This window comes from Malus sylvestris, chromosome 2 (assembly GCF_916048215.2).
Source record: "Malus sylvestris chromosome 2, drMalSylv7.2, whole genome shotgun sequence".
Lineage (NCBI taxonomy): Eukaryota > Viridiplantae > Streptophyta > Magnoliopsida > Rosales > Rosaceae > Malus > Malus sylvestris.
In genome coordinates, this window is record NC_062261.1 from 5,769,166 (window position 1) to 5,788,406 (window position 19,241).

General features: G+C 35.3%; 1 protein-coding gene and 1 long non-coding RNA gene across 2 annotated transcripts; both read right to left on the bottom strand.

Annotated features, from left to right (window-relative positions):
- Nucleotides 1-325: 325 nt before the first annotated feature.
- Nucleotides 326-2,427, bottom strand: LOC126605618 (putative GATA transcription factor 22). Its single transcript, XM_050273037.1, has 3 exons — nt 1,890-2,427; nt 1,199-1,648; nt 326-1,046 (listed from the first exon to the last, which is right to left on the bottom strand). Exons 1-3 carry the CDS (start codon nt 2,109-2,111, stop codon nt 690-692), a joined length of 1,029 nt encoding a protein of 342 aa, XP_050128994.1. The 5' UTR covers nt 2,112-2,427; the 3' UTR covers nt 326-689.
- Nucleotides 2,428-9,455: 7,028 nt separating this feature from the next.
- Nucleotides 9,456-11,847, bottom strand: LOC126605629 (uncharacterized). The gene is made up of 2 exons (XR_007617018.1): nt 10,131-11,847; nt 9,456-9,779 (listed from the first exon to the last, which is right to left on the bottom strand). It is a non-coding gene; the product is annotated as an uncharacterized LOC126605629 (long non-coding RNA).
- Nucleotides 11,848-19,241: the final 7,394 nt, after the last annotated feature.

Genomic DNA, 19,241 nt, shown 5'->3' on the forward strand with positions numbered 1-19,241 from the left:
TAGTGTTTGTTTTCTGTGTATTCAATATATGATGATCTGCACCCCTCAATCTTCGTGCCCCACTGCATGCAGTATATGTTCCATTAAATTTAACGGTCATGTGATTCAAAAGTCAAAAAATTTGTTTGTCTCTACAATATTTCCAAAAGTTATTTTAATGACTGATCTCCGTGACATATGTGGAACTTCAATTTAAACTCTTATAGTGATGGAAGAACCCTAGATCTAGTTAATTCTCAACTGAGATTTGTACCAATTAACTGTGCAGCGCTAGGTAGCAGCAGCACTGAAATCAAACAACAAAAGGACAAAGAGGCAAAAGGAGTAGCAGCAGCACTAGTAGTATGATAACAATTGATCGATAAAATGATAACAAAACAAAACCTAAATATATAGATGAACAAGCAGTTATATTGAAACAACCATTATTTTGGTGAATTCTATATCTACTTGTAAATAATAAAAAAACCACACCATAAGTTCCCTCTCATAAGATCACAACACAATATTTTTGGCTTTTATTGAACTGATTAACTAATTTGCTTCCACATCACTGATTTTGGTACTCTCTCTCACTCTCTAGCTTAAACTTAATTAGTTGATTTAGTTCTAATATATAGCTAAAGTACTACTACAAAACAAGTACTAGTAGACTAATTAAATTTGAGGATGCATGTGTTGAAATTTATTCAACCATGAACAAGTCCACAAGATAAAGCCATTAACAGGATTGCAGCTTCCCTCTCGTCCTGCGGGAAAACTCGTTGAAGTGCGGTAGTGGCAGCGGCGGCAGTGGGGGCCTCAAAACAAAGCTTCTTTGATTTGCCTCGAGATGATGGGGATGAGGTCAGTTTATTGTACGGCCTTTTCTTGAAGGGAACGGTAGAACTTACTCTTGATTTATTGTCTTTGTGTTGCACCTTACTACTCTTCATAGATGGTGCGGCAACTGTCAGGGTTGTGCCACTTGCTGCGGCTGCAGCTGCCGCTGCCGCCATTGCCCGCCTCGCCTTCCTTTGCCGGATTCCACAAGCGTTACAAAGTGACTGCAAATTAATGATTAATGAGAAAGAAATGATGCTGGTTCCAATTGGAACTGTTGTCAAAGATACAATTAACTTTACCTTTTAGGCTAGCGGAGTTACAATTTGATTAAATGCATTTCAAGAAATAGATTAGTAGGATTTTAACTAAGTACCTTAGGGCCTCTCGGTCCACTCCTCCAGAGAGGTGTCTTAGTAGTGCTGCAATCGGAGCAAACCCTAATAATTGGGAGGCTGTTCATGTTGTTTGATGAATTGTTGCTGCAGCTGATCATTTCGGCTCCTAATTGCGATGATGGATGCTGCGGCTTCTGCTCTTCAAATTTGTGTGATGATAACTTCATGGAAATTGGTTTATCACCACTACTATTAGAACTGCTTGATGTGTGATCAGGGTTTGACATCTTCCACATCATCCTCATCTTTGAAGACATCCACTTAACTGAACTAGTATTAACCTCATGATCAGTACTTGGATTCCCACTTCCGTCAGCTCCATTCTTGGAAATGCTTAATTTCAAAACAGTACCATTGCCACCTTCATTTTCAATGGCTTGATGATCATGATCGCGTGATCCGCCATACGGAACAATGTTATGATCAGCCTAAAAATAAGAAAATAATGATCAAGATAATCAGCTACATATTATATATATATAAGGATGCATAAGATCAAATACTAATGAAGATAACTAATTACTAATCTAGGAAACCAATAGATGCATAAATATTATGCCCTATCATCCTTTTTTGCTACAGTATCGATTATCCTGAGAAGGGGTCTGTGTGTGTATAGATCACATAAATAAGTGTGCACATGTTATGTGATCATTGCTTAATTAGTACCTCTAGGAGTTGGAATTGAAACTGTTGTGGTTTTCTATAATGATCATCGGATCGTGCTTGGACTTGAGCTGGAGTTAAGAAAAGGGGACTAGAAAGAGAAGAAGAAAAGGAAGTTTGAGGTTCAAGATTGAAGAGGTGGTGGTATTGAAGATCATGATCTCCACTAAGCTCAAGATTAAAAGGGGAAGGAGGTGAAAGATTATGATAAGGTGGAGGAGTCATCGATCGAGATCAAAGAGAGAAAACTACTAAAACTTATATAGTGCTCCAATAAAGGTGGAAGAGCTAGCTAGGTCTGAGCTACGGGAGACATAGCAAGTAAAAAGAGAAAGAGAAGCAAAAGGGCCTAAGTTGCAGAGTGGTGTTACTCTTTTATCAAAGAAGAGATCAGCTATAGCAGGCAGGTCTGGGAAATGGCAAAGGTGAGAGAGAGAGAGAGAGAGAGAGAGAGAGAGAGAGAGAGAGAGAGACGTGTGTAGCTGTAAGTATAAGACATTCACGTGACTTCTAGACACCCAACAGACAAGGTTTAAAAAGACAAACCAGAAGGAGATGTGTGGAATGCTACTACACAGACCCCATATTGGTATCAAAACCCTATCTGCAAAATTAGTTTTCACCCCACAAAACGGCCCCCAGTTAGAAAAAAACTAATATAATATTGCATGGTACCTTAGCAAAAGCTAGATAGTACTGGAGATTGAACTGTGGCCACACAAAAATTTAGGATGGCATATCAATCAGTGATCACTTCATTCCTTCAATGAACAAATGATCATCTCAAATATGGAGGCAGATTCTCTGCCTTCCCACTTTTCGTGATTTTTTGTTTGTGTGATTACGGTTAAACCACGTTAATATTTTATATTACTATCTTTTTTTGTCTTATTATCTCTATAAAAAATATATATAAAATATTGACGTGGCTTAACCGTGATCACACAAAACAGGAAGGCACGGGAAGTGAGAGGGCAGAGAATCTGCCTCCCTCAAATATAACCAAATATCATTTGGCTATTGACTATGGAGGTTTTGGGAGTTATAATATAAATTTTAGGTACCATTATGTTGAGAATCCACGATGGTTTGAAACTTATTCATTTGACAATATGATCAAAGTTTCTAGGATTTGAACAGTTTGTAATCATTTATTGAGTTAATTTTGCGGTGATCTACCCCTTCTGTTACCAAAAAAAATTATTGAACCACTCATCCGTGCAAACCATGTGCTCCGATCTGATGCAAGCTTTTATTTTATATATAGAACTTTTCTAGGGGTCGTGTTGAACCCAAACAATTTTGAATTGTGTAGCGCTCTAGTTTTTAATACTTTGCTAAAGTGTTTTAGTCGTTTCAATAAGTAAGCTAACCTAATTTGGGGTTTACTAAATTAACCTTATTTAACAAGGAAACAACTAACATGTGGTTGTAGTGTGGCAGAATTCCTAATTTTGAATTTTGAATTAACTTGTAAACGGAAAATGATTACTGCACACATTTTTTTTACGAAGTGTGCATAAAGTAAAAAGAGTGCAAAAATCACTCTTCATTGTAATTTTTCTGCAATTTTTTTGTTTTTTAAGAAACTTACGAGAAGAGTAATTCAACTGCAAATTAACTTGTGATGTCATGTAAATTAGCCAAGTTCTATCAACTAGTGATGGAAGGCTAATGGTGTAACATCCCACATCGCTCAGGGGTGTGGATTCTCTAAGCCTTATATGTACACATCCATCTCTTCCTAGCATGAGGCATTTTGGGAGCTCACTGGCTTCGGGTTCCATCGGAACTCCGAAGTTAAGCGAGTTCGCTCGAGAGCAATCCCAGGATGGGTGACCCACTGTGAAGTTCTCGTGTGAGTTCCCAGAAACAAAACCGTGAGAGCGTGGTCGGGGCCCAAAACGAACAATATTGTGCTACGGCAGAGTAGAACTTGGGATGTGGACAATATCGTGTTACGGTGGAGTCGAGCCCAAGATGTGGTGAGAGCCCAAGCTGGGATGTGACAATTGTCTGCTTTGGGTCCCGACCACGCCCTCACGGTTTTGTTTCTGGGAATTCACACGAGAACTTCCCAGTGGATCACTCATCATGGGATTGCTCTCGCGCGAACTCGCTTAACTTCGGAGTTCCGATGGAACCCAAAGCCAGTGAGCTTCTAAAAGGCCTCGTGCTATATGGAGTCGAGTCAGGAATGTGATGGGGGCCAGGCCGAGATGTGACAAATGGTCATGAGGATCACTGTAGATTCTCTTTCTATTAGCTAGGTTCATTCGAATTATGGGAGGAATGTTAGATCGTTATGAGAAAGATATGGGTTTATTATTGCATTGGATGGGAACAATTCCTCACCTTGGTATTTGCCAAACGACAATCAATGTTTGTGCAGGCAAGGGACAAAAATTGCTCCCAACCTCTCCCCACACCCTTTCCATATCTTACTTTTTAGGTACTTATATTAAATCTTTGATTTTCGTTATATCTCAACAGAAAATTAATGTTTTAAAAATGCTGTCTCCCCAAAGTATTATCAATGGAAATATATGACAATATGCCAAAAAAAATTATGCTAAATAAAAGCCAAAAACCATCATAAAGTCCCAAGTTATATATATATAAAAAAAAATAGGATAGAGAGTACATGTAGGTTTATGATATTTATTATATGTATATATACGTATAAAACGATCGATCGTTTATTGTAATTTTATGCAGTAAAAGTAGCCAAACATCATTTATCAAAAACAAGTAGGCCAAAGATCGGGGTTTACATTATTGACCTGCCAACAAATTTGTAGTAACCAGTTGGAATTGTCCCAATATAGTCAACCCTAAGAACCTCACGTGAACAATCGAGAGCAATATGCCAATTACCACTTGATTTCTGAGAAGCAATTATTCAATCTCACTCTATATACACAACATACACATGTATACTGTACATATAACTACATCATGTGCATCAGTACGTATACTCTTCATGCACTTTGATGCACTTATACACACATCAAATATATACATGTTAATACAGTAGTACCCCATTAAAAAATAATAAACGGTTCACATTATGACGAGTTTTTCAATTTTTTTAATTTAACTTTTGCAAGGATAATGCTGCACTTAAAAAAATGAAAGTCTAAATCCCCGAATACACTGTGTTATGGTCCAAATGAACTGTTAGTGGTGCCATCAACGATAAGGGAAGCATCTGAGCCTGCCACAGTGGATAGTTCGCGCGATCCAGTTTGATGGTAAGAAAATTTGAGACATTGGGTAGGGATTGGAGGGGGATCGAGGAGGAAAAGCACAAAGAAATCAGACGCCATTTGAATAAAAAAAAAGGGAGTATCAAAATGTTGTCGTGAGACTTTAGCTTTGGGATACCATAAAAGATATCAATGCACAGCAGAAGGAATGTGTTTATATGAATGAAGTCAACTCTGTCTGAGTGAGCCTGTGTATTCAATATAAAATACATGTGATAATGATAGAAGGTTTGAACCAAATAGTAGATCCAATCTGTTGAGGAGTTTGAGTTTTAGTCGAACTTTGTTGTAGCTGAGGAGAGAGGCAGCAACATTTGGAACTGATTAAGCTGACTTCGCTGCAACCTTACCTCTTGATCGGATTACAGTGAGGTACGTATTTAAAATAGCATCATGATTATCTCGACCGTTAAATTGTTAGAAATCATTACGTTTATAAGGTTGTATCGCTTCATGAGGTCATCGATCGATGAAGTTAAAACTAGGACCATTACTCTAATTATTCCCCACAATTCTATCATATTTACATACGTGCCTGCATTTCAGTGTTTAATTTCATTTCACCTAGGAAGCAAAGAGATCCTTTCAAACTTTTGATTTTGTCGCTTGCCACAGAAAACAGAAAAATCCAACTGCATGTACCTATGTTCCTTCTCAAATTACCCCCAGACGATCCTGAAAGGGTTAATTTTTGAGGCAAAATGGGTGTACGCTCATTCATGTCAATGGATCATCAGTCACTTTTGTGATATACATAGTTTAAATATATAGTTTGTTTTGCTTGAATCTTTGTAGCTTGTCTTTAAGCATATTGGATTAAGAAATGGTATCAAACCATTGTGGCAACTCTTGTCTGATTTATGAAAAACAAAATTAAAATTGTAATGCTGTGCAACATGGCCAACTAGCTAGCTAGCTACCAGTATACTTTTTGTTCTTTCGACAAAAGACTAAACTACTGCACATATATACCCATATTTGTATATCGAATGTTATTCAACGAACCATGTTGGCAATATTTCAATCTTTCAAATCTTGGCCATTAGACCTCAATTAGTCCTAACAACTAACATATGTGTGTTGACATATTATTTGATGAATAAATATGATCACCCTAACATAAGTTCATGGTTCTCATTTTTCAAAATATCACTATTTCCTTTATTTGGTGTAATATGTTTATGTGTTAAAGAAATGAATAGTAGATGTTTTACTCAGAAAAGGCAAAAGGATAAAGAGTTGGAGTTATTTTCGTATTTCAAAGGATAAGATGCTTTATTCATAGGACATTGTTTGGCTTCTTTCTTTATTAGTTTATATTTTTTTACATTCATATTAATCACAGTTTGACATGTGTATAAAAAACATGTCAGTCAGTGCATGGGATTTTTTTTTTTTTTTGGGTAAACGGGCAGGCTTAAGCCCTAAAAGAATCAAACATTATAAAGGAATAACCCTAGATCTAGAAATACCAAGCTTATCAGCAGCCAAGAGGCTTACAAGCTAGAGGCCACGGAGATGATTCTTTATTTCCAAAGGGAAAGAGCCAAATATTATCCTTAAGATAGTAAATCAGTAGGGTTAGCTAAGTGGCCACGGGTCACGGAGGTGCAGAAACTTAGCCTAAATATAGGCTAAAATAAAGGGATATATTCCAATCACTCGCAATTTAGCCACAACCAGAAAACAGTAGGATACTGCAGTCAGCAGCCTTATTGAATATCTTTGCTGATACTTTAGTGAAACAACAAATCAGATACCAGGTTTAAATGAACAACAAATCAGATACCAGGTTTAAATGATGCACACAACAACAAAAGACTATCAGATACCAAATCTGGTATTACAGATAAGGAACATAGTAATTTCAAGTGAGTCAATATTCACACAATATATAATATCCATCATCGACGGATTAGAAAGTTAAGAATTGATCAGAAGCACATAATATTTTGCGATCACGAGGCAGGCTACGTATGCGGCTTATGGTTCACTCCTGTACATGTTGCCTTGTTGGGACGTGGTGAGGAAAAATCATGAATTTATCTTTTTCTTTTTTTTTTGTATGTGCCTTTTTGTCAGTTAATATAGTTGGTCCAAATACGTGTAGTTTTCATATTGGTGTGCATCAATATTTGATGGACCATGAGTCACGATGGCCATTGGAGACACATGATGACAGTTTTCTTCATTGGCAAAGGACCCCAGAACCTCTCTCCGTCACTTTTGCCCTGGATACGTTATAGGCTAGCAAATATTAATGGGGTCGGATGGGCAAATATTTACATGCAAGGGTTGATATGTAGTTTAGATTAATTGTGAGAGCTACCAAATCAAATGAACCATCTAATCTTGACAAAATTTAAATCAGATTTATAACATTTGTTTCTTGAGCTAAACTTTATCTCCTTTTGGTTTCAAATGATTACATGCATCTGAAGTATATTGTCAATAGAATCCATCTTAGGACGCTGTTGGAATTAGAAAGGTAAGCGCTCTCAGACAATTAAAAGAGTTTTTGACGACGTTTAAAATAATAACCATATGTACATGTCATTGATCCATGTGGCATTATGTCATTGGTTAAGTAGTTATGTTTGTTAGATGGATTGAGTTTGTTAGAGTAAAGTTATTAGAAAGGGTAATTGAGTCATTTGCACTATAGATTAGCTTACTACAAAAGGTGGTTGTAAGATTCATTCACTGTATATTGTAATACTTGTTCTTCTGAAATACACAAGCTTTCTCTTCATCTTTCTTGCATTTCAATCCTTCTGCTTCCATTGTCCCTTCTGGTTTTTCATAGTTTCATAGGTTAAACTATGATGCACTTGGATTTTGTTAAAATTTTAACATCTTTCTAATTAAATCTCAACAAAATGCTTAACTATGAGTAGAAGTGACTTCAAATTTTTTTCCAAATAATCGCTTGCTCAAATATTATAATAACTTCAGCTAAGAATTAAGCAAAATTGGAGAAATTCTAGCTTTTAAACTTGGTCTAATATATAGAATACATATAAAATATACTCCTCTATATTCCTATCTGCTACTGTTTCAATATAAAATGTTTCTTTCTGCAGGCTCTGATATCATGCTTCATGATGACGATGAGCACCATAGTAGATTATAACATAATGGTCCTTTTCTTTCAAACCTGGGAGAGATGTTTCTTTCAAAAACTGGCCCATGATCTTGACGTAAAAACAGGTTTTTAATGGCTTCTGGTAAATGGGTTGGTCATTTCATCACACTCTTTTAGTAGCGGATCCCGAGTCTTTTCTTGCTGTTCCGGTACAACGAGAGTATGGAGGACAGAATTAGCAGAAATAGAGTATTTATGTATAGGTCAACTCAAGAGAACACACACTTGTATACATTTTAGGGGATACTACCAACCTGCTCAGTCGAACTTAATTTTCCGTTGGGGTGTGTTATTCATACATTATTTTTTACTTCTGACACACCCCTTGTTAATTTATGTCCATTGATCTTCTTTAATTCATTCGATCCGACGGTCGAAAACTAAAAAGGTGTAAGAGAAGTATAAAGAGATGTGTGGATATCACATCCCTTTTCCGTTTTACTTTCTTAGTTCTTATTCTCATTCTGCAATGGTGTATAATGATTAATAACCACTTACTTTCTAGCTAGCTAGCTCACTTTTTAAAGGTTAACTCTACAGAAAATCAATGATAAATCGTTCAACCACTAGATTCACGTTGTTCAAATTTTGAAAACATGGTTCGTCTAAATGAAAAGGTTGCTCACATTCTTCAAATTTTAAATGTTGGCCTCTTCCTACCCTAGCACCTTTTTCTTTTCCTTTCACTTTTTTTATTTATAACAAAATAACCAGATATTTTGTGTAGGGCTGGCATGGTGAACAGACTGAGCCCTCTAACCAAAAAAGGAAAGAAAATCCTTCAGGCCCAGCTTCATTAATTTAAATGATAGGGTCGATTTCATTAGAAAAGACCAAACCACTCCATAGAAACCAAGGGCTTTACAGGGGCCTGGTAGGAGATAGAGAAGTGGGAACAAAGGCCATACTGTGTTATATAGGAACCCAATTAAATTATGCATGTAAGTCCAACAATGCTAAGCCCATATGCATGGGATTTAGATAAATTGAAGTGAATTTCAAGCTTTATAGCATTTCTTCATCAACATATCATTTGTTTAGAGATTTACAATGCCATCACTCATTAGGAATGCTATAACATGCGATAAAGAATATAATAGGACAAAAATTATTGTTTTCAAAGATCGTGACACGCACTTAGACGATTCTTAGACATTGTTTGGAATGAGACTTATCATGAGATTCACATCAATCAACGGTTTACAGTCGTTCACGCGCGCATGTAATAAGCGATTGACGCTCTTTGGTGGCAATGAACAACACTATTGGATGTTACAAAACACTCTTCTCTATTTCTAGCATTTCAGTTAGTTTTTCTAAAGTGCTACTAATCAAGTATATCTTTATATCAATATTAAGCATGTCCCAAGTTGTTAATTGAGCAACAAACTAGCAGGTAACACCTTCCGTCTATCTTGATATGTCACCCTGATGTAGGTCCTAATCCAACCTCTGGGGTAGGGCCTGGAGCCTGAATTCCTGAAGAGAAAAGTAAGGTCATTCACTGCTGTAAAGGATTGGGATTAACATAATAAGGTGTGTTGCCAGCCTAAGCAAGAAAAGATTGGATAATATATATACATGTACAAATATATATATGTATGTATATATTATATAAGCTCGTCGTATTCATAGGGCCATGCATAATGCATTGTTTGTGTGTCGAATTCATCAAATAATGACACATATATAACGAAAAGAAGTATCTTGTTCTGCATGACTTGGACACTTGGAATGAATAAAAGTGTCTTTTTCCTTCTTATCCCTTAAGAAATAATCATCTGCAATTCCGTTAACAAAAGTTGAATATTTCAGATTAGAATTACCTACCAGAGTTGTTTACGTACGCAACATGCATGTCACAAAAGGAGATAAGTGGTGTGAGTTTGGTGAATAGGAAGACATGGGCTAGCTAGCTGAACCCATTACCTCTGCCAGCTCCCCCTGCTGGTGGTTAGTTTTGGTTATTAGTTGGTTGCGATCCAATTGCAACCAGACCATATTTGTGACAAAGGTCTGGTCCCAACTCAACCAACAAAATCATGACATGAAAGGGTTTAACCCAAGTAGCCAACTTCTCCTATAAGGGAAAAATATATTTTGGTTAGGAGAATGGTAGGTAGTGAGACTGCAACAAAATTTCCAGCAATTTAGTATTGAATGGAATCAAAACAAAAAACCCTAGTTGTAGACCTGTAAAACTATTTAGGGTAAAGTACAAAAAACTACCTCAACTATTAGTGTCACGACACTTTCATACCTCATCTTTTAAAATTGACAATGTCATACCTCATCTTACGAATTTGTGTCAATGTCAGACCTCTGTCAGTTTTTCTGTTAATTTCTCTGTTAAATACTGATGTGGTCCGACACGTGTCCCACTCACTAATCCAATTGGATTAAAAAATAAAAAATATATATTTTGAATAATAAAATATTCAAAAATTAAAAATATATATATATATATTAAATCTTTCTCACTCTCTCCTCTCTCTCTCCCCCCTTTCTCACCTCTCTCTTCTCTGCAACCCAAAACCCCTTCCCACCCGTCCTCCACCACCCTCTCTCTCCTCTCTCTCTCTTTCTCTCTCCCCCCTTTCTTGGCTCTCTCTCTCTTCTCTGCATCCCAGAAGACCTAGACCCCGGAGGAACAAAACCCACCTTCCCATTGCAGCAATTGTTGCCACAATTCGAAAACCCCAAAACGAAGAACCCAATATTGCTCGACTACTCCGCCTCCTTCACTCCGCCACCCTCGATCTGGAGATCGCAATGACGTCGTTCCACGACATCATCTTCCTCAACTACTTCGCCTCCCTCACTCTGCCACCCTCGATCTGCACCTGGACACCCAAAACGACGGCGTCGACCTGAACTTGGACTGGGAACCAGTTTGATTTGCGACAAAGTCCGAGTCTGTGGGGTAGTGGGGGGGACACGAGTTAATGGGCAAGAGTTTGGGGGGACGAGTCAATGGGCAAGAGTTTGGTGGATGAAAAAACCCAGGTGGGTTTAGGCGGTTCTGGGCACAGCGAGAGAGAGAAGTGGGGCGAGAGAGATGGAAGAGATGGTGGTGGAGGACGGGTGGGAAGGGGTCGGGGGGGTCGGGTGGGAAGGGGTTTTGGGTCTTCTAGGATGCAGAGAAGAGAGAGAGGCAAGAAAGGGGGGGGGAGGAGAGAGAGAGAGAGAAAGAGAGAGATTTAATATATATATATATATATTTTTTTTTTTTTTAAATTTTGAATATTTAATTATTTTTTAATCCAGTTGGATTAGTGAGTGGGACACGTGTCGGACCACGTCAGCATTTAACAGAGAAATTAACAGAAAAATTGACGGATGTCTGATATTGGCACAAATTCGTAAGATGAGGTATGACATTGTCAATTTTAAAAGATGAGGTATGAAAGTGTCGTGACACCAATAGTTGAGGTAGTTTTTTGTACTTTACCCAACTATTTGGCTATGTGAAAACAGAGATAGGAGGTGTGGGAGTTGGTTAATTAGTTGAATAAATGGACTGAAATTTGGAGTGTAGTAGTTTCAACTTTCAATCTCATTTAGGGTTATGGGTCATGATATTGGGCAATTAGTAGCAATAGTTCCCTTTTGACAAATGGTTGAACTTTTGATCACACTTTAAAAATTGCTCTTATGATCAAATTTGGTTGTAAAAAGTGTCCTTCATTCATTAAAAAGAGAAAGTACTCAACGAAACACTAACAACAACCAACGACACTCTCCTTATCAATTTGAACTACCCCAGTTAACCCACTCTTTCTATTCCCTAACAATATGACTTTTCACCCTTGTTTCTCTTTCATCAGTTGCAACGGGCCGTCTAACACCTAAGAGGCGCCATCACTGGTCTTACTCTCTAGAACCCATCCTCATCTTCATTCCATAACCACCCCCTTCACAGTCGCCGCAACCCCTTTGACAACCGTCAGAGGTAATTTCTCATTAATTTTTTCACCGTTATAAATCCCTAATCCCTTCTAGCAAGTTTGAATTTCGAAAAATTCATGCAAAATTTGACTGGATTAGGCTTGCTAGAAAGGATTAGGGTTTATAGGGATGAGAAAATTAATGAGAAATTACCTTTTAATTGAAAGCTTCCCTCCTCTTTGGTATCTCCTCCGAACTCTGAAACAAGGGCCAACAGCTTTCTGCTTCAGTTCGGAATCCTGCCTTTGAGGTTTTGATATTATAGCTCCAATGTGCGAGATGTGAAGGTCAACGATACATTTTTTTCCTTTCAAATTAAAGAATGGCTGTGTGAATTTTTCACAACTAAATTTGATCACACGAGCAATTTTTTAAGAGAGTGATAAAAAAACGCAACCATTTATCAAAATGTGACTATTGCTGCTAATTACCCCATGCTATTTTACCAAATAAATCTATTAAGAGTTCGTTAAAACTTCAATTAGTGTACCTAATACTAATTAGAAATAGTTGGCAAGTCAAATGATGACAAAATCAAATCATTAACTATTCAGTAAGGATAATTTTGTTTAACAAGTTTTGGTTGATGATATTACATCATTGTCATACTTCTTTTTCCGTTTTCAACCGTTTCTGGGCCCCATTACTATTTAACATGTTTGAAAGAACCACAAAAACCTTTGTCACACAGATTTTGGAAGATTATGTGTCAATGATTCTGGCCAATGAAAATTTTGTATTAAATTGACACGGACGAGCAGTGATGTGGATGTCCAAATTGGTGTTCTACATGACGGAATAAATCTTGCATGTTATGTAACTAAATTATAATATTAATATCATACATTAAAAATTTAAATAAAAAAAATACATGACAACGTAATAACATATGATTTTAACATTAGTTGTCAGTTTGACAACGTAATAAGTTAAACTGATTTTTTTTAAGACATTAATATGTTTCTCGATATTACCTTTGCATGCTTATTATATTATATGATTGCTTTTATTAACAAACTTGACTTAATTTAATATTAATTGAAATATAGTTTAGTGGTTGTCCAAAACCAGATTGAGGATAACATGGAATAAGTGATAAACATTAAACTTTCGATGGCTTCTGCTAATCAACATCATTTTAGCTTAATTTATATGACCTCTGATCACATCATAAGACTCACTGATGGCTGATGAGTCATGATATTGAAAATTAGACTCGTGTGGTCCTCGTTCAAACTCGATTCTGATGTACCAAAGCTATAACTTCAAAACCCTTCTAGATGAGGTGCACCTTTTTTTTCTTTATTTATCTTTTTTTTATCGTAACTTTAATTAATTTTCTTTTCTTTTTGGTCCTATTTTCTCACACAATATTAATATGAATACTATCACCACAAAAAAATATAACATACATACAAAATAATTGTAAGTAGAAAATCGTAAAACCGTTTTATGAAGAGATGGATCAGATGGGCACACTCATTAGGGTTTGGTGAGATCGACTCTTTACGTGAGGAGGCAACACTAACGCCTTATCTCTTCGCGAATGACCGCAAAGTTACCTCAAGGGTCCCATATGAGCCAACTACCAAGGCATATTTGGACACCATGGGGCACACAAAAACCTACAATTTGGGATGACTGCCAATCAAGATAAGCCTCAACGAAACGTGGCATACTAATCCAAACAAGCCAGAAACTGCCTGCCTTGGCCCTTTTCCATTTGTTAATTGGGTGAACCTTAAACGATTTGCCTTATCATTGAAACTTATCATATCCTCCCTAGGACGACTTTCAATCGTAGTTTATGTTTCATTTGTATGGCTCACAAAGATAATCTTATGTGTAAATGAGTGTACAATTTTATACGACGACTGAAGTTTGAATTTGTGTTAATAGCTTAAATATTATAAGGAGACTTTTACAAAAATAAACTTTATTGGGGGACATTTTATCAAGCACTTTCCTTATTGTTTTAACTGAAAATCTTAAATATTATAGTTAAATTATACACCTATGGAAAATAAATTGATGTTATTGAGATTAACTGAAAACAATGTACAAAGAAAGGCTAAAATATCTCCCATCTATTGAAAATTTGGTCATGGAGTTGTGGTTGTATATTCATATTATCATCCTTTTGATCATCATCACACAGTTGCAAATTTGCAGTTTTATTGGATAAATTTGTTAGGTATTGGCTTGTGCTTTTGAGAAAAGCTAAGTTGATCGTTTGTATTTGGTAATCAAGTTGCCGGGCTTATTCAATACTTTGTAAAAGGAGATAAGCAAAGCCACTGGATGTGGATGAGAAATTGGATATTGCTTCAGAGCTTCAAATTAATAAAACGTAACGTTCTCAACTTCATGGACACGATGGGTCCGACCTAGAGAGGAGACGGATAACGAAAAGAATATCATCGTCAAATATTTATCTAAAATTTTAATTAAAATAATAGTTATGTTTTTTTCTCTCAAATGATAGAAGGAAAAAAAAAAAAACATACCCAATTTTTATACTGAAGTCAATCCGGATCATATAGTAAATAAAAATATAGTAAATTAACAAGTGACCATATTTCCTCGGTGTTACCCAAAAAAAAAACATGTGAATAACAATTTTAATTTTTTTTTCTTAAAAGGTGACCAGTTGGTGGCTTCACTACAACAATTCACTTTGAGCGTCGAGAAGACTCACAAAGGTATTTTAGCCTCTTCCTAATCATCATTGTGTAATTTATCAGCACCAGAAATCTTACCCAATACGTATCGTATGAAATACAGGTCTGAAATTTGTCGTTAACTCAATGGCATAGCCATGTTAAGGGCTACCTTGGGCTATAGCCCAGGTAGCTTTCCATAAAAAATTAAAATTTTACATGTAATTTTTAATGATTTTCGAATATAGCCCATCATATATTTAGTTACTAATCCTAATTTTCTTGGTTTAACTATATAAAATTATATAATACAGTTTACAAATCATCTCTTTTTGTTTCGTCATTTTTCTAATTGCTTATTGTACATGTACATGTACAAGTTTGGATTTGTTTGAATTTTAATACGTATTTGTTTATTGGTTCACCTTGTGAAAATTTTCTTAAGCTAGACGATAATGTAAAAAATACAGTATCAAGTTTTTTTGTTTATAAAGATTTGAATGTTTAAGTTAGCCCACCCGGTGAAAATTTCCTAACTCCGCCATTGCGTTAACTATTAGACCATCATGTGATAGTTGAATTATAATATTAATTATGTTGATAGAAAAATGTAAATGAATCAAATTGGGTAGTACAGCATTATGATAATAGAAGCTTCGGGACCCGCCAATTATAGGTTTTGCTACGTAATGAAACTGCATGGCAGGATAGCCAGCCATATCTCAACGTACTCCCTTTAGGAAAAGGATCCTAGATTTTTTTCATAGGGATTTCGTGATCGTGATCGTTCATTATACATCATGCAATCAGAAATCATTTGAAATTCAAAATTTAAAAGTAAATATAAATAATACCTAACGAAAACTGACTGCATAATATATAATGAATGGTCACGATCACGGAATCCACAAGAAAATGATCCTTCCCTCCCTTTAAACTGAAGTTTCTTTTCTTAAAGAATTTTTTCAGTTATTGGTTTGTTGTTGACGTAATTAACTGCAAGTGCAAACAGATAAAGTGATAAACAAATGTAAAACAAAACTAAAGTAAAAGTGTTTTCATCACTGAACCTAAATAAAGTGGCATTAGCTTCTTTTTACTTCGAAGTGGCATAATTAGGAAAAAATTAAGCACGTCAAATTTTTATTTTTTTATTTTTTTTTGCGTCGCTCAGTACTACGGTCTAGTGGTATTCCTCTTTACATATAAGTGAGATTTTATGTTCGATTCTTATCAAAAGCGAATTTGAACCACTAACCCATTGTAAGGTTAAGCTCACCCCCCTCTCAGTGTAGATAATATAATTTCTTACCAAAAAAAAATACTTTTCTTTGCAGTTGGTCTGTGAACAAAAGACATTTTTTTTATTTTTATGTCAAGCTTGTTCTATTAAGTGATTTTTTACAACTCTCTTGATTTAAGAGTAACTAAAATATTTATATATATTTAATACAATCATTATTTGACGATCAAATATTATTTATGTGAGTATATGTATTTAATACAATCAATATTTGACAGTCGATATGATAATTATGTTGAATACATGTAAGTATTGTGGTCAAATGCGTTGAGATCTAAATTGACTACTTTTTCTTCGATTAAGTTTACCCAAAAACAACCGTGAACTAAGTGAGGATCGTAGAAAGATGAATCTCATTGCGTATGATTGGAGGAAGACAAAAAAATATTTTCACGTACGGTTCGCTTTTCGATCGTTTGTCTAGCTAAGTAAAGTATCATGCATTTATCTCTTATTTCTTTTACATTAATCTGTTCATCCATTTTTTTAGATAGAATAATAGGTATGTACTATTTACATACCCAATTTTGCTTCTCATACATTCTTCTTAATTTTCGGATTGTGGGGTAATTAAAAAAAATTAATTACAAAATTTAACAAAAGTATGTGAAAAATAAAAATAAATGTGTGAATAGCAATATCCGAATAATATTCCTTTCCTTTCCTTTTCTTCTTTTCTGAATAGTGGTGAGAAATGCATTGTGCGTACACTTAGAAATTATATCACCACACTTGTTTTGTGCATTAACCTATATCATACCGTGATCTGAATGGCATGACATGCACGTCATGAATTAAGTTAATTGGGTAAAAAATAATATTTATATCATTATTTGACAATTTTATTTTACATATGCGATATTTTACAATAAATTCATTGAAATTACCAGAAGGGTCAAACATAGATGTAGGAGGAAATCAGACTACTTTAAGTCTCTAACTAACTTGACTAAGCCCAAATCTACAAAGGAAAAAATAAAAATAAAAATTCCACCCGTTTGCTTAATTACTAATTGGTGACTATATATTAATGTACAAACAAATTTGTAAATTTGTAAATCATATACCGAAAATGTTTGTTAGGGTTAGAGTCGTAGAGATAAGACAGAATATCTATTAGGGCTTGAGCGTCGGCATGCCATGAGAATCAAATGAGTATTTTATTCATAAATTTTGGTGCTAGCATATATATGATACATAATGGGTGGAATTTAAGCGATCTGCATTGGACCGATCTCGAGGTAGCTCAAAGAAGATATTGAAAAAACAATTACAAATTTAAATTTAAGCAATTGACCTTATTTTTATTTGTATTTTGTTGAAAAAAGAGACTCGTTGCATTGTGTTAAAAGTCTTAAACTAATTGGTTTAGTGGTAGGTTACTAGTCACCAAATCAAAGTTCTATTGTACAACAACCGGTCTCCATAATTATGTGTCCACTTTGTTTTGAGAAACTTCTTCTGTGCTCCATGAAGTAGGCATCAAGCCAAAAGCCAACCAACTGATGGCAATATTTGTTACAATCCTGAGAAAGAAAGATGCTAGTTTTAAAAAAAGTTTCATTATATTTTAACAACAAATCTAAATCGCTTACGCATGCATAGACAACTGATATGGAAAAGTCATTTTAAGAATAATATCTTTATTTTGGAACCTAGGCTGTTTTTTACCACATAAATGATATCAGGGCAATTTCTTTCGACAAAGTCTTTCTTCAAATGGCACTGTAAGAATCCAGGGGGAGCTAAATTATTACAACAATTAATACTAAAATTTGGTTTTTTTTTTTCGGTAACAAAACTTAGGGGGAGATTGATTATTCTCACTATATCAGTGCCAAGACATGTCCACAACTTTGAGCCGGAAGGACTTACGCATGACACCTAACTGTCAGCTACCATCAGTATGGATTTACGTAGGAATTTACATATCACATAAAAAATGACTACTGACAACAGGACTCAAACCTTGGGGGGACGGCACACAAAGTAAAGATCTTACCTACTAAGCCAACCCTCATGGGCTAAAATTTGGTAATTTCATGATTAATGTAAGTAATAGAAACATCAATTATTTCTTGATATATAAAACAATTTTAAATATTCAATATTCAAATTAGACCAACAAACATTGTTGAGTTTGTCTCATAAGATTTGGGGATTGATGTATTTGTTAGTCACTCACAAGCTTCATCACCTAGCATAACGATAATAGTTTGAACCTTGATGGTTAAATGGAGAAAAAATGAGAAGAAAACAAAATTTCCATGCAACATCGATTGCACACGTGTCGGACCACGATCGGTAGCTAGCTTCAATGTCCAGAGAGGGCACTGGAAATTCTTGTTCTGGAGTCAAAAGTATAACTGCATCACTGCTTGCAAGCCGTACATTAAATATGTGGCAACTTGATCTTGATACTTTCCGACAAGTATGACCAAAAGTAAAGTAATTTATTTTAATCTTTAAAGAATGAATAGTATTGAGCACCGTCCAAGTAAGGTGATTCTTGTATTTTCCCTGAAGCTTAATTTTACTATTGTCTTGTGACTTTTGTACACATATCAATTTAGACTTTTCCGTAAGGGTAAATGGAAAATCAAGCTTAAAGTCATGAAAACCAACAAACCTATTTATTGTTTTTCGATTCTTGATAAATTCTCGTATGTTATTGGTTGTATAGGATCTTGTGTATATCGTTTCATTACCTGAAAAGTATAAACACATAATTATATATAAGGAAAACTAATGAAAATGATTTGAAAACTTTGAGTTTTAACGATAAAGACAAAATAAAGGGTAAAGTGAATAGTACAAGGATTGACTTTTTAGTGTAAAAATGTGATTTTTCGTTAAGTGAACAGTACCGTGAACTTTTCATTAAAGTTCCCGCATGAAACACACTTTTTTTTTTAAGGTGATAAAGGATTTCGTTCATAATTAACGAAATGAACTAATACAGAGAGCATGGATAAGAAGTGGCCTTGAAAAACCTCGTCCTAAGTAATCCACATAAAAAAAACTTTGAGA

Coding starts and splice junctions, on each gene's coding strand:
- LOC126605618 (XM_050273037.1), bottom strand. CDS start 2,111: ATGACTCCTCCACCTTATCATAATCTTTCACCTCCTTCCCCTTTTAAT. Junction 1,649..1,889: donor TTCAATTCCAACTCCTAGAG/GTACTAATTAAG, acceptor TCTTATTTTTAG/GCTGATCATAACATTGTTCC. Junction 1,047..1,198: donor GTGGACCGAGAGGCCCTAAG/GTACTTAGTTAA, acceptor ATTAATTTGCAG/TCACTTTGTAACGCTTGTGG.